The 15,833-nt window shown below is 40.9% G+C and overlaps 1 protein-coding gene across 1 annotated transcript in view; it reads right to left on the bottom strand.

The window, feature by feature from the left end:
• Cfap69 (cilia and flagella associated protein 69) overlaps positions 1-6,078 on the bottom strand; it is a 70,890-nt gene extending 64,812 nt beyond the window's left edge. The window contains exon 1 of the mRNA XM_003749688.6: positions 5,946-6,078. Within this exon, the coding sequence (XP_003749736.1) occupies positions 5,946-6,068 (123 nt within the window). The 5' untranslated portion in view covers positions 6,069-6,078. The remainder of the gene's footprint in view (positions 1-5,945) is intronic.
• Between the last annotated feature and the right edge of the window lie 9,755 nt (positions 6,079-15,833).

Raw genomic sequence — 15,833 nt, 5'->3', positions numbered from 1 at the left:
GATGGAAACATGCAGAAACCCACAGCCAAATATCAGGTGGTGCTTGGGAAGTCTTGTGGAAGAGTCGGGGATAGAATTGAACAAACACACAGCTTGGTCTTCATGTGGGTCCTCCAACAATTGGAGTGGGGGTTGTCTCTGATGCTGTGCCTGTCATTGATTCCCTTCCCCTACCTGGACTGCCTGGTTGGGCCTCAGTAAGAGAGAATGTGAGAGAAGGTGATTTCCCCTTCTTTGAGGAGAAGGGGAAGTGGTAATGGGGGGGAGGGATTTATAAGGGTGGGGCTTTGAAGGGGCTGTAGTCAGGATGTAAACTGAATACATGAAATAAATGAAAAAGAAGCAAAGACATCCAGGAGGTTGAGTTTGCAGGATTGGTAAGTGATGGGATGTGGAGTGGGGAAGGAGGAAAAAAGTGAAGGTGAGTGTCTGCCTTGAGGAACTACATGACACAATGCTGGGGAAAGGTTTGTGCTAGGGCGGAGGATGGTCTCTCTTACAAGGTTCTAGTGATGTCATGTGCTGACTTAGGACCCCATCTCCCATTTTCAGTACCAAAGCTTGTCATATTTCAGCTGCAGCATGGTGTGAGGGTCCAGACACCTGATGGACCTGGGCACGGGCTTCTGAATCACGGGCTCAATGTAGTAACTGAAGGCTTAGGTAAATCGGACAACTAATCACAAGCACAGAGCTGACTGTATACACTGTCTGCTCTAGGTGCTAATGAGATGAAAATGAGAGATGCTCACATAGACAATATTCTATGGGGGACATTAAATCCGTAGGTCCTATAGCACAGAGGAAGATGACAACGTTCTGGACAAAGTTAAATGGTTATAAAGTACTGGCTTCTTTGAGAAGTGTATTTTCCCACCCAGTAGTCAGTGAAGGGTTGACTCACAGTGAGGGTTTAACCTGTGAGGAAATAACCTGTGAAGAAAGAAAGGACAACATCCATGCAGTGGACACAGAACCTGCAAAGGCCTGGGGGTCAGAGCACTTGGCAAACTTGACCCTGAGAAGCCAGAGGTCAGAGTGACTGACAGCTTAGAACGAAGAGCTTCATAAGCTGGGCCTTAACTTTCTACTCTGAGCCCAGAGTGAAGGAACTCAGGGAAAGGCACGTAACTCTATTTCTGTCCATAAGGAAGACATAATTTAATGGAAAGCATCTAAAATGATGCAATGGCTAACATAAAATAACCTATAATTAGGTAAGAAATGGCATGGTTCTCAGCTAAAACTTCCTGCAGAGATAGGTACATAAGGATGAAAATAAACAGGAAATGCATCCTGTCTGATGGGATGCAGTCCCTGAAGACAGGTTGAGATTAGAGAAATGTACAGGAAGAGAAGCGGCCATGCATTCTAACTATTTAATGTCACCTCCCATTTGTTTGGTATTGTACTGGGCATTACATTAAAAATACTGGGAAAAAGACCAGTAAGATTCTGTCCTCACAGAGATGAAGTTAAGCAGAGTGTCAGATTCAGATAGAAAAATAGAATGGAGGCACCCCAGGGCTAGCACTGAGCTTAGACAGCACCAGCTCAGTGATTCTGGTGCTTTAGTAGGACTTGAGGGAACACTTTAAGGTATCATGCTGGTGATTATAGCAGATTAAATGTGCAATAGGGCCCAGATATGCTCAGTGTTCCAAAAAGTTTTCCCAGAAGACTGTCATGGTCAGCTAGCAGTTGGGGAACACTTACCAAATACAGACTGCTTCTATAGGATAGGGAAAAGGCTAGAGAAGTCATTTTGAAGGCAATTTTATTAGATATGGGAAGCAACGGTATCCCGAAAGGAACTGAATGTGTTCTAGGGGAAAGAGAAGCATAACAGAGTGTGAAATGGTGTCTAAAGACAATAGATTGGGCAGAGAAGAGACATGAACCAATACACAGGCAAAAAGACTGCGAATCTGGGACTGATGGCATCTGTGGTCATCAAAGAGAAAAAGAGAGCATGCAGGCCTTTGGAAGCCCCACTTGGAGCCTCTTACTTTTTACAACATAACACTACCTGATCTAGTTGGGGGAGGGTTGAAATTTTGTTTCCTTGCTATTGTTCTGTAATTTGAAATGCAGGAGACTATTTCTGTAAACCTTTCCAGGAATTAGTTATGAAATTAATTTTTTATGCCATTCTCCTGTAATCCACTAAGAGTTACTGTTCAGAGTGGGAAATGGGTCCCTCAACTAACCTAACCACACCAGCATTCCCTGAACATCTGGTAGGAAAGGAGAGCATGAAAGTCCACCCCCTGCTGCACAATACAATAAGATCTTTCATAAGATCTCCCTGTTCTTTATGCACACACTGGGTTTGGAAAGCTTTGCTCTAAGGGGGTTTGGGATTCTTTAGAATAAGGGAGGGAGCACCGAGTCAGATCTGCAACAGAGCAAGACCAAGAGTAACCAATTTCCATTGAGTCAATGAAGATTGCATTACTATCCTTATAGCCTTTCTCAGAAAAGAAGGACTTCGCCTTTACTGCCTAATGTCCCTATCTTCTTGAACCGAGCTAAGAGCCCTGGAACTATTTCTAGAGAAGCAAGCTCATAGAACCAGATCTAGTAAAGGTTTAGCTACCCCGTAAACATCATCAGTTTATTAAGAACAAAAATAGAAAAACTTGTGATTGGAGCCATCAATAATGACCACATGGATCCTTAACAATATGTGTGATGGGCATGGTGCTAAATGGTTCACAAAGCTTTCTTAAAATAATTTAGGAGAGAGGCAGTTACAAATCGCTTTCACAGGCAAAGAACACAACTTAGAAAAAGAAAGCAATGTCATGGGCTGGACCTAGGCCCTCTGCACATATGTAGCAGATGTGCAGCTTGGTTTTCGTGCAGGTCCCCCAACAACTTGAGGGGGTGTCCCTGACTGTTGCCTGCCTGAAGATTCTGTTCCCCTAACTTAACTGCCTTATCTGCATCAGAGGGAGAGCATGTGCCTAGTTCTGCAGTAATTTCAAGTGCCAGAGTAGGTTGATGCCCAGTGGGGTTAGAGGGCAGGCTTCTTCTCAGAGAAGAATGGGAGGAAGGATGGGAGGCGGGGCTGTGGGGGGAACTGAGAGGAGGGGGTTGTGACAAGGACGTAAAGTGAATAAATAAATAAAAAGACAAATAAATAAGTAAATAAATGGGAAAAACCTGGTCGCTAAATTTTAGTAGGATTCTATTGTTTGGAAATCTAAATAAATGATAGTTTTCTTAAAGCTTTAATAATCGTTATTGTAGGCAGAGTCAAAATTCTTATAAAAATAAGGTTAGAGCGCTCAGAGCATCTGTGAAAATCACAACAAGGACATAACAATTAAAATTCCAGATTCTTAAACCAGTATTTTCTGTGTTTACTACTGGCTTCAAACTTAAATTTGGAAAATTAAAACTTACATATGAAAAAAGTCTACATTTTCCATAATTGCATTTTAAGGTTAGGAAGCTTGAACATTCTGAAAATATAATTCGTGATGGTTTGGAGAGTACTCACAGCACTTACTTATGTCAATGTTTGCCTCCTACAAAGGTTTTGTTTGTTTTCTAAATTCTGACCAACACTACTCATTGTATATGTGAAGTATGCACTTTAAAATGTACAAAATAGGATTGGGGAGATGGTTTAATGTATAAAGGCATTTGCTTCCGACTGATAATATGAGTTCAATACTTGATGGCAGGAGATAACTGTCCTCTGACCTCCACACAGGCACTGTGAGTGCACACACCTCTAATGCCCTCAAACATGCACACTTGTGCACACACATAAACATGAATAGCCAGACAAAATAATCTGCATATTTTTTAAGTTCCTAGGTAACAACATCAAAATATTCATGTTAGTTAGGGTGACTCAAATGCTTCAAATCTAGGTCTATAATAAAGTAACGGTTAGAAGCATAGGTAGAAAAAGTAGCATCTTTATAGCAGGAAATCTTTAGCTGCTACTTTAAAATTTCAGATACTCCATGAGTTTTAATGACAAATGAATATCCCAAGTTTAGTTGCTTCCCTAAATAAAGAATAATGGCAAAACAGAAGTCCTCAGTATTTGGGGTACTATATGCTCTTTTTTGTGCACTTTAAGCTATGCAAGTCTTTAACAGGGGTCATTTTTAAAAGCTGTTTATGTTTCTGTTTGTTTTGTATGGGGAGGTGGGTGTAGAGGTGAGAACATATTGAGGAGTAGTTATCTCCTTCAAACGTGGATGGATTCGGGGACGGGATATCTATCACCCACACCCACTGCACAGACTCCAGGCCTTCACTAAGCTGAACACAGTGAGCATGAGTTCAGGACAGTCTCCATTATTACCAATAAGTGAACACAGAGAGCCTCAGTACAGCACAGTCTCCATCACACTCTCCATTATTATGACTGAGCTGAACGCAGTGATCATCAGTACAGCACAGGCTCCATCACTGTCTCCATTATTACCACTGAGCTGAACACAGTGAGCCTCATTACAGCACAGTCTCCATCACAGTCTCCTTCATTATCACCATGTGTCTTTGATGTCCTAGCTGGTGGGGTTGTTTAGCCATTTCTTGAGTATAAGCAAAAGTGCATACTTTAATAGACAGAGTATTGCACCCAAAGGTCTTTCTCTGCTGACTTGAACCGAGGGGAAAAGTTTTCATATTATGTATTACTAGGAACACCAGGCCCCACAGTGAGTAAAGGAACTTAGTGGCTACAGTTAATTCCTGGCGGATTTAAAGGCCTTTATTTGTATAAGCAACTGCGAACAAAACATCCAAGGGGAATGAGAGGTCACTGAGATTTCTCCCAATTCTCAACTATTTTTTATTCCGTTTCTTTATGAAGAAATTCCCTTTTTATTTTCTCAGTAATTTCTCAAAATGTGAATACTCATAGAAAGTAAAGACAAGAACAAACACAAGACACATTCACCTATGTTACTTCCTATGTCACGGACTTTTGTTTTTTCTTTTGCAGCGGCCCATTGAACCTATTTCTTTAAACCTGTTTTTCTCTGTCATGTAATCTTTGCCCAAAGAAAAATGAGATCCAAACTCACCTGCTCCTTTAGTATAGTGGCAATGCAGAGCTTCCTTGTAGCCCAGAGTGTGGAAAGCTGTGATAACTTACACTTCCTTCATCTTGTCCAGGAATACCTCCACAAACGTGATTAGGTAAATTCCCCTGACATCCCCTCTTTATGTAAAAGTACTGTTGCTCCGCGGACTGTTGCGTAAATGTGTTTGTGCCCCCCAGAGAGCTCAATCTAATTCCCACAGAAGTAGTCCCAGCCAACTGACTTCTCCCAAGTAACTCTCCAAGGCTCCAGGATGTGGACGCAGGAGACAGAGTTCCTGACGCACCTTGGAGGTTGTGACGCCTCAAGGGTAATTCCCTTAGTGGTCCTCACACCATCAGTGTGGAGGGCAAGGCGGAGAGGTTCCTCAACCCAACTTTCACAAATAATCTTTACATTTATAACAAAAGCAATCCCGAAACCAAATATAAACACAACAACGAAAATTGTGCCCGGCTCTCCAATAGCATCTGCCCTACCAATGAATACAAGCTTCAGTAGCAGGCAATTCAACAGGAAATGAACCCAGGGAACGCCACTTTATTAAGGATCTACAGACGAAAAACCACCACAGTGATCTAGTTATCAAATCAATGCCACTTCCTTTCGTGGCCACACTTCAAAGAACAGTTTTTTGTTTTTTGTTTGTTTGTTTGTTTTTCTCTTCAGGAGAACCAAGCAGCTAGAGTCCCCAGACAGACTGGTTGACGACATCCAGCACCCCTCGCTAGTCGCAAGGTCTCAGAGGACCAGCTGGGCTACCGTTATCTCAGTCCCACAGGCCCCCACGTCTCACTCTGGTCCACATTCCACCCCGTTGCCCCGGAGCCTCACTCCCTTCCCTGCTCCTGCTTCACGGCCCGGCCGTACCTGCATCTCCCCATCCGGGATCGCCACCCCAAACACCGGGATTGTGCGGGGACTGCCGGTCTTCGTCCTGCCGCCCACCTCGGCGGCGTCGGCCGCCACGGCAGAGGCCTCCGCGGTGGACATGGCTCGGGGTGGGAGCCTGGGGTCCTAGGTGCGTCCGCAGCCCACGAGCCCTGGGAGAAAACACGCTGCGCAATCTGAGCTAGGGAGGAGAAAGACCCTGAAAGTCCGGTCGTGACACCCGCCACAGCAACATAGCGGATATCCAACAGCTGTTACTGTCCCCAGAATGACCAAGGCACCCAGCGCGCTCCAGTTGCTAACACAAGCCCGAGCGTTGCTAGGGGAGGGCCTACGGAAGCTGGGAGAGCCAAACTTCCCCAAAGGAGGTTCTACGGGTGTGCAGCGCGGGAGACCGGTGACTGAGATCGCGGTATGCACCCAGTGTTTCAGTCCTGTAGTGGTGGCCCTTGCTTAATAAGTGCCTGTGTGGGGCGGGGGAGCAAGAGCTGGCGGTGGGATGCACTCTGACGGATGTGATTGGCATAATGTTGAAAGCTGAGCACTTTACCCTTTCTCCAGAGATAGGACTGGTCAGTGTAGCTAAATTTCCCAGGCTTTTGTCTTTTTTGTATTTTAGTGGCCTACCTGGACAGTTAGACAAACAAATAAGGCGTCGTACAGACTTGAAAATCTTCCCAGCAGTAGAGTGGTTGGGTGTCTAGTATGGCCTGGGATGGAAAGTTAACATTCTGCAACCAGAGAAACACTGAAATTCTTCGCTGGATGGGTTCTCCTACTTGGCAAATCAACAGTACTGCTTTGTAATTGTTTTTCTACGATGGCATATATTTTATTCATAGTAGGTTGGGAAGCAATAGGAAGTTCTCAAACACTTCATACTCAGTAATCTTGTGATCTCTGAATAAAGTACACACTGCATGCCACCATCTTCAGAATGCTAACACTCTATGAAAACAGCCTAGCCTAATCTTTGCTAGGAAATCTGTATTTCTTCTGTTGTTTCGGATGTCACACTGTGTGGCATGCTGTGTGTGTGTGTGTGTGTGTGTGTGTGTGTGTGTACGCACACGCGCGCGTGCGCGCGCTCACTGTATAGTTAGTGGTATTTATTGATGAAGCAGCCCAACCATCTTATTATGCTCCTGAGACTGGGGCAATTAAATAAGATTTGTACCTAACCATTAACTTGCTCACTTGCTGAGCAAGGGTGTGGCTATGTGTCCCCAACCTGTGAAATGCTGGCGATGTAGACATGGTGTGACCGCCACATCTGGCTCCAGTTTGCCTTTATAGTGAGTTCCCTATTGATGCCGATACAGTTGGTCTAAAGACCATGCTTTTGGTCCTTCTAGTCAATGTCATAGTAGGTACTAAATAAGTGTTCATTAAAATTTCAGGATTAAAAAAATTAAAAAAAATAAAATTTCAGGATTAGATTTTGATTTAAGGTAAAATTAAGGCATTTTGTAAATTATTCAGATTAAATGGTCTAGATCCTTTGCTACTCAAAAGTGGTTTCCACGGACTTCCTAACTGCATAGCCCTTACATAGACGCTTGTCAAGAATGCAGAATTCTGAACTTCCTGGTGTAAATACTGAATCAGAATGCCTATTTTAACAAGTGTACATATAAAAACTGAGAAGCTAGTGATGTGTGTGTTTTTTCATTATTATTGTTTTGGAACAGTTTTACCAACTTAGCCATCTCAAAAGAAAAACAAACCAACTGGCTTGGGCTATTTCTATTTGCCAATAGTCTTGGTGACAATCATTTGTTTTATTGCACTTTCTCCCTGTAAGTGGACCAAGGTTTAAGTTTTTAAGAGCTTCAATTGTTTTAATGTGTAGATTTAATTATAATTATTACTCACTGATCCTTGTTTATGATACTGCAGATGGACACAGATGGATAAAAGGATCAATGGCTATCGAGATGTTCAAGTACTTCAACAAAAGATCAATTGATAGTAGAGAAACATGAGAAATAAGGTCTCCCTAGAGAATAGGAATGTTTCAAATGTTTCATCCTGCAGACGGAGCATCATGAAGTTATGAATTAGTGCTTCTTAGAAGCATTTGTAGATGGAAAACAAAGTTTTTATATAACGATCTAAATACAATTTGTACATTTACAAGTAATGAAGGAAGTTAAACATAAACTTAAATAAACAAATACGATATTGATGTAATTCTTCCAATTTTGTTTTTCACCCTGCCTCGTTAACAAGTTAACAAAATTACACTTATTCCTTATCATGAATTAAGAACATTTTGTAAGTATTCTAAGTTACATATGAATTTAATTCTCCTTAAATAAATGCTGCTTGTCCCAAATATTCAAACAAAGATTATTACCGCTAAGACAAAGTAGTTTGTTTTAGAAGAATTTTATAGCATTATATTAAATATTATTAATATAGTGGGTTAGCTTTTGGGGACATTTCTAGCAGAAGTAATACATGTAACGCTGGAATTTAATTTACTTGCGTGATTTAAACAATCTTTCATATTGACTTAGAGTTGCCAGCCTAGAAACTAATCACCTCTAACAGAACCGCTCATGAAAATTCACACAGAATAAATGGAACAGAAAAAAACTAGTAGAACAGTTAGCCCTGAAGTCAGTTGCTCAAGTCAAAAGTGTATCAGCAGAAATTCAGACTGCAAATAGAAGCCAGGGGAACTGTTCGGATGTAGATGACAAATGAAGTCACAGAGGAAATGAATAAAAAAAATGACAAAAAAGCAAAACAAACAAAAGACCCGCTCCCACCAGATCAGCTCTTTAGTTTTTGACACAGGAGCATCTCTGTGAAGTGAAAATGTTTTGGGCACTTAGAATTATCAGCTATGTACTGGGCTTACCTGGCAGGAGACACAATAAGCGCCCCCAGATACAGGTCTTTATTGTAAAGTAGGATTCACTAGACACTCTTATTCCAGTGATGTCATTTACTCAAGTTGTAGAATTAATTCCACTTGTTTTGATTCCACAGCCCTGGCATTTGTTATTGAAGTCAGCGGTAACAAATGCCATGGACCATGTAGCTTAAAAACAGTCCCCAAGGCAGGGAAATCAAGGCCAAGGCTTTGTGCAGATTTTTTTTTCTTGACTTGCTATTTTCTTCCCTTTTCTTCATGCAGTTTTCCTTCTGTCCATGTCTATATTGTACTCAAAAGGATGTCACTCAGGTTGGATCAAGATTCACCCATTTGATCTTACCCCATTGATCTCTTTAAAGGCCAATCTGCAAATACAATCATCTTTTTTAAGGGTGTTTGGGGGATTAGGACTTCACCATACAAGTTTTGGAAGACACAATTCAGTCTGTAATAAACCTTACCATGTTTTATGTTAAAAGGAACTCATACGAACAGGCTGAAGAATACACTATGTTTAGTGAAAGCAAGGTTGGTATTCTCACCTGTAGAACACTGATCATTTCCAGTGTCTGTAAATGGCGATGCTAATTTAATATCTATACACTTGTTCAGTATGAATCTGTCATCGAGTCTCTCAACACAGTCTGGACTTTGAGCTTGCAAGGCCTTATGCCTACAGCCGCAAAGACTGTTTTATTTCGTACTTCCTTTGCCAGTCAACAACTCCCCTTGTGCTTGTCTGTTTCTTGAGCTCTCCACACACATGCCACAGTCCTCACTTTACTTGGGACTGTTACTTCTGGGAAGGGGAAAGGAAAAAAGTAGATGTTGCTAAACCTGGCTTTGGAACAGGTATAATTAATCGCTTGGTTTTATAGGGCATTGCCACAAAGGTCTGCTGAATTGCATTTTGGAACATTCCATCTGGAGGAAGCAAATGGAGAATAGATCTACTAGCACAATTTATGTTGTGTCTCCTTAGTCAGGGTTTTTTGTTCAGGCTGCCATACTAGGAAAATAAAAAGGCCATGTAATACGTGTATCCTTTTTAAAATACCTATGGTAAAAGGTTATTTATTGTTTGCCTGTAACCCAAATTTCATGAGACTCCTCTTCTGGTAATCTTGTCAGGATATGAAGCATCTTCATGCAGATTCATGCAGAATCCGTTTCTCCTGCTCTGCTGTGAAGTGTGAAGTGGTGGTCACAATACCCTAGCGACTCCTCCCTAGGAGGACAGGGCAGCTCTGGGCCACTGGCCAGGAGGCAAGCCAAGGAGGGGAGACAGTGATGGTGAGCGACGTGAGGTCCAGGCAGGAAGAAATAGGCACAGGAGATGGAATGGTATAATTCTCTATAGAAATGAGTCACGTCTCTTTAAATATCTGCTATAAAACAAACTGTATTAGACACCAGACACTTAGCAACACATAAAGATACATTCCTTTCTTACAGAATAGCTTAAATACTGTAGGTATCCTCACCTAAAAATGCTCAAAAAAGTGAAATATTCATTAGATAGTATTTTCCAAAATGACCACTTCTGTGAAAACCAAGAGTCCCCTACCCTAGGAAAGCTATCAGTTGGGTTGCTTTCTGGATGTCCTTTTAAATGCAAGAACCAAACTATTAGATGGAACATTTAAATTATTCAGTAAGATAAAAAACAAAATTAATAAAACATTAATACCTTTAATTGAAATGTTTATAAAGCAGGTCTATGAGAATGACATAAAATCACGATGTGTAACTTAACAGCAAACTTGTTACAGGCCTTTAGCAAAAGTGGATACACACAAAGAAAATTTGTACAAAGAAAATTATAGAAGTCAATACAAAATAGCTAATGAAAGATGGAGACAAAACCCCAGAGTAATTAATTAATAACAGAATATTGATTTTATTATAAATTGTATATTATCCTTTAAAATCTTTTAGAACTAAGGGTTATTACAGTCTAACCTACTCAGGAATGTTCAATTCATACTGTGAGAAAGAACTGGCAGGGCTAAAATTTAAATTTCGTGGAACATAGAAACCTAAATTGATAATGGTTTAAGCGCAGAGAGAAGCAGAGGATTCTCTAGTCTCTCCTCAGCTTTCTCAGCCTGTTGTCCTGACCCTCTGGGGACACTTGTTTATCCACAGCCTCATCAGCCAGACCAAGGGCCCATAAAGAACGCACACCAAGTTCCTTGGAGCTAAGTCCTCAGAGGCTAACACTCATCGCAGGGTCACCTCTCTGTGAGTCACAGAGATTAGTCACAAGGACACTGAGCTCCAGGACTAACTGTGAAGGCAGTCCTCAGCAGCTCAAGGGTGAGGAAAAGACCGTGAAGGATGAACACTGTGAACTGTGAAATGCCTCGGCGGGAGATCTTGCAATTTGGAAATTGGACAAAGCCTTTCTTTATGTCTAGTTAACAGGAGAGTCCTTAAGCGACCAGGGAGATTCCTAGTCTGGGTGCACCTCAGTGCAGAGTGGAAATTGAGTGATTTATACCGTTTAAAACAACCCAGAATGGATCTCAGGCTAAACAGAAGCCCTGTTTATCCTACGGCTAGAACCCCCGGAAAACCAAGCACTTTATAACACTCGAACGTAGTGAAGAGCCTGTTCGCTCCTGGGGTTCACAGGAACAGAGAGTTCCCACTAAACTCGCTACACTTTCATTTTGAGCTAATTACAAAGACCGAAGAGATGCCAGAACTTGTCCTGCTGACCCCTGAACCCTGGAAGGCTGAGCACCTCATTTCCCTGCAGAGCACGGAATGCTAACACTGGACCGGGTGCCGTACACCGCGTGAGGTACTGCTTTGTCGCGAATGTACAGAACCTTCTCTACTGTATCTTAGTCTGCTCGCGCATTCCGAAGCGGGATTTTATAGATTCATACAGGTATACTTAGCTGTTTACAGTATAGTTACTTACGAATTACATTCATGATACTTACATTTTAAATGCCAAGTGAAATACCTAAATCTTAGAAGTAAGCCTCGTTTGGGGAGGGAATATTACAGACTATATTACTAAACAGCTTGATGGTGTACAAAATTTAAAGTAAGACCTTTGTTATATTATACAAGAGATAAATAACAGCAAGGTTAAATGTATTTTTCCCTTTCTTTCTTTTCTTTCTTCCTTCCTTTCTTTTTTTTAAGGCAGGGTCTCTCTCTCTCTCTCTCTGTCTCTCTCTGTCTCTCTCTGTCTCTCTCTGTCTCTCTGTCTCTCTGTCTCTCTCTCTGTCTCTCTCTCTGTCTCTCTCTCTGTCTCTCTCTCTGTCTCTCTCTCTCTCTCTCTCTCTGTCTCTCTGTCTCTCTCTCTCTCTCTCTCTCTGTCTCTCTCTGTCTCTCTGTCTCTCTGTCTCTCTCTCTGTCTCTCTCTCTGTCTCTCTCTCTGTCTCTCTCTCTGTCTCTCTCTCTGTCTCTCTCTCTCTCTGTCTCTCTGTCTCTCTGTCTCTCTCTCTGTCTCTGTCTCTCTCTGTCTCTGTCTCTCTCTCTCTCTCTGTCTCTGTCTCTCTCTGTCTCTCTGTCTCTCTCTCTCTGTCTCTCTCTCTCTCTCTCTGTCTCTCTCTCTCTCTCTCTCTCTCTCTCTCTCTGCATAGCCCTGGCTATCCTGAAACTCACTATGTACATCCATTTGAATATATGCTTGGAGTCCCTTTAAAAATAACTTTCATAATTTGACTCTAAGTAGGAACATATTTTTATCATTATCAAATAAATAATTAATTTTGAAAGAAAAATTCCTCAGTCAAATTTGAAGTTATGCTTATTTATAAGAATCAGGTGGTTTAGCATAAACTCATCAGCCACCCTCTGTAAAGGACAAAATAATTAGCTGACAAACAATCATAATGTACTCATACTTTGTAATGTTTTAAAATTTAAATGAAAATCTCACGTAGATTATCTGAACTAAATTCCAAAGTACCTTCTTAAGACAGATGAATACATTCATATTTAAATGTGGTTTTTAAATGTTCCTAATAAAGGCATCTGCACAGAAGCTAAGCACCCAGATACACGCTGTGTGGGAATTTTCCCTCGTAGGAAAAGTCATTTGGCTGTCTTTTCAGAGGACTGAGGCAGCTTCTGTTTTCTGTATCCTATCATTTCCTCTCTCATACCCCTCAAAACAAACAGTAGGAAACACACTTTCACTGCTCTTAAAACCCTCTCTACCCTCCCACCACCCCTAAAACCTTTAAATTTTATTTCATTGACTTGGTGTGTGTGTGTGTGTGTGTGTGTGTGTGTGTGTGTGTATGACAGAGAGACACAGAGAGACAGAGACAGAGACACAGAACGGGAGGAGTGAGTGTGCACGTCAGAGGACAGTGAATCCATGCTCTGACCCCGCATTCATCCCAGGGGTCAGGCCTTTCATTGTAATGACTATTATTACATTTATTCAAAAACTAAGGCTATCCATCCCATTTTCATATCATCCCTAAGAAAAAGGGTCATTTGGAATTACATTCATAGCTCTTGCATAATCTCATATTTTCAAAGGTCCCATGTCTGTATATTAGCAGTAATTTTATATTACAGGCTACCTATCATACATGACAATGTATTTTAATCCTCTAACTTTTAGAAATAATTCATTGTATTTACACATTGAATTGCCTTACAGTAAGGTCAAGAAGTAAGCAAGTATTAAAAACACATTGCTAAAAACTCATAGCGCTGAGTGCCTGCAGAAAGAAACAGGAAAGAGCATATGTCAGCAGCTTGACAGCACACCTAAAAGCTCTAGAACAAAAAGAAGCAAATACACCCAGGAGGAGTAGAAGGCAGGAAATAATCAAACTCAGAGCTGAAATCAACCAAGTAGAAACAAAAAGGACCATAGAAAGAATCAACAGGACCAAAAGTTGGTTCTTTGAGAAAATCAACAAGATAGATAAACCCTTAGCCAGACTAACGAGAGGACACAGAGAGTGCGTCCAAATTAACAAAATCAGAAATGAAAAGGGAGACATAACTACAGATTCAGAGGAAATTCAAAAAATCATCAGATCTTACTATAAAAACCTATATTCAACAAAATTTGAAAATCTTCAGGAAATGGACTATTTCCTAGACAGATACCAGGTATCAAAGTTAAATCAGGAACAGATAAACCAGTTAAACAACCCCATAACTCCTAAGGAAATAGAAGCAGTCATTAAAGGTCTCCCAACCAAAAAGAGCCCAGGTCCAGATGGGTTTAGTGCAGAATTCTATCAAACCTTCATAGAAGACCTCATACCAATATTATCCAAACTATTCCACAAAATTGAAACAGATGGAGCCCTACCGAATTCCTTCTACGAATCTACAATTACTCTTATACCTAAACCACACAAAGACACAACAAAGAAAGAGAACTTCAGACCAATTTCCCTTATGAATATCGACGCAAAAATACTCAATAAAATTCTGGCAAACCGAATTCAAGAGCACATCAAAACAATCATCCACCATGATCAAGTAGGCTTCATCCCAGGCATGCAGGGATGGTTTAATATACGGAAAACCATCAACGTGATCCATTATATAAACAAACTGAAAGAACAGAACCACATGATCATTTCATTAGATGCTGAGAAAGCATTTGACAAAATTCAACACCCCTTCATGATAAAAGTCCTGGAAAGAATAGGAATTCAAGGCCCATACCTAAACATAGTAAAAGCCATATACAGCAAACCAGTTGCTAACATTAAACTAAATGGAGAGAAACTTGAAGCAATCCCACTAAAATCAGGGACTAGACAAGGCTGCCCACTCTCTCCCTACTTATTCAATATAGTTCTTGAAGTTCTAGCCAGAGCAATCAGACAACAAAAGGAGATCAAAGGGATACAGATCGGAAAAGAAGAGGTCAAAATATCACTATTTGCAGATGATATGATAGTATATTTAAGTGATCCCAAAAGTTCCACCAGAGAACTACTAAAGCTGATAAACAACTTCAGCAAAGTGGCTGGGTATAAAATTAACTCAAATAAATCAGTTGCCTTCCTCTATACAAAAGAGAAACAAGCCGAGAAAGAAATTAGGGAAACGACACCCTTCATAATAGACCCAAATAATATAAAGTACCTCGGTGTGACTTTAACCAAGCAAGTAAAAGATCTGTACAATAAGAACTTCAAGTCACTGAAGAAAGAAATTGAAGAAGACCTCAGAAGATGGAAAGATCTCCCATGCTCATGGATTGGCAGGATTAATATAGTAAAAATGGCCATTTTACCAAAAGCAATCTACAGATTCAATGCAATCCCCATCAAAATACCAATCCAATTCTTCAAAGAGTTAGACAGAACAATTTGCAAATTCATCTGGAATAACAAAAAACCCAGGATAGCTAAAGCTATCCTCAACAATAAAAGGACTTCAGGGGGAATCACTATCCCTGAACTCAAGCAGTATTACAGAGCAATAGTGATAAAAACTGCATGGTATTGGTACAGAGACAGACAGATAGACCAATGGAATAGAATTGAAGACCCAGAAATGAACCCACACACCTATGGTCACTTGATTTTTGACAAAGGAGCCAAAACCATCCAATGGAAAAAAGATAGCATTTTCAGCAAATGGTGCTGGTTCAACTGGAGGGCAACATGTAGAAGAATGCAGATCGATCCATGCTTATCACCCTGTACAAAGCTTAAGTCGAAGTGGATCAAGGACCTCCACATCAAACCAGACACACTCAAACTAATAGAAGAAAAACTAGGGAAGCATCTGGAACACATGGGCACTGGAAAAAATTTCCTGAACAAAACACCAATGGCTTATGCTCTAAGATCAAGAATTGACAAATGGGATCTCATAAAACTGCAAAGCTTCTGTAAGGCAAAGGACACTGTGGTTAGGACAAAACGGCAACCAACAGATTGGGAAAAGATCTTTACCAACCCTACAACAGATAGAGGCCTTATATCCAAAATATACAAAGAACTCAAGAAGTTAGACCGCAGGGA

Source organism: Rattus norvegicus, chromosome 4, assembly GCF_036323735.1.
Source record: "Rattus norvegicus strain BN/NHsdMcwi chromosome 4, GRCr8, whole genome shotgun sequence".
Classification (NCBI taxonomy): Eukaryota; Metazoa; Chordata; class Mammalia; order Rodentia; family Muridae; genus Rattus; species Rattus norvegicus.
The sequence above is the reverse complement of the archived record's forward strand: the minus strand, read 5'-3'. Positions and strand labels throughout refer to the sequence as shown.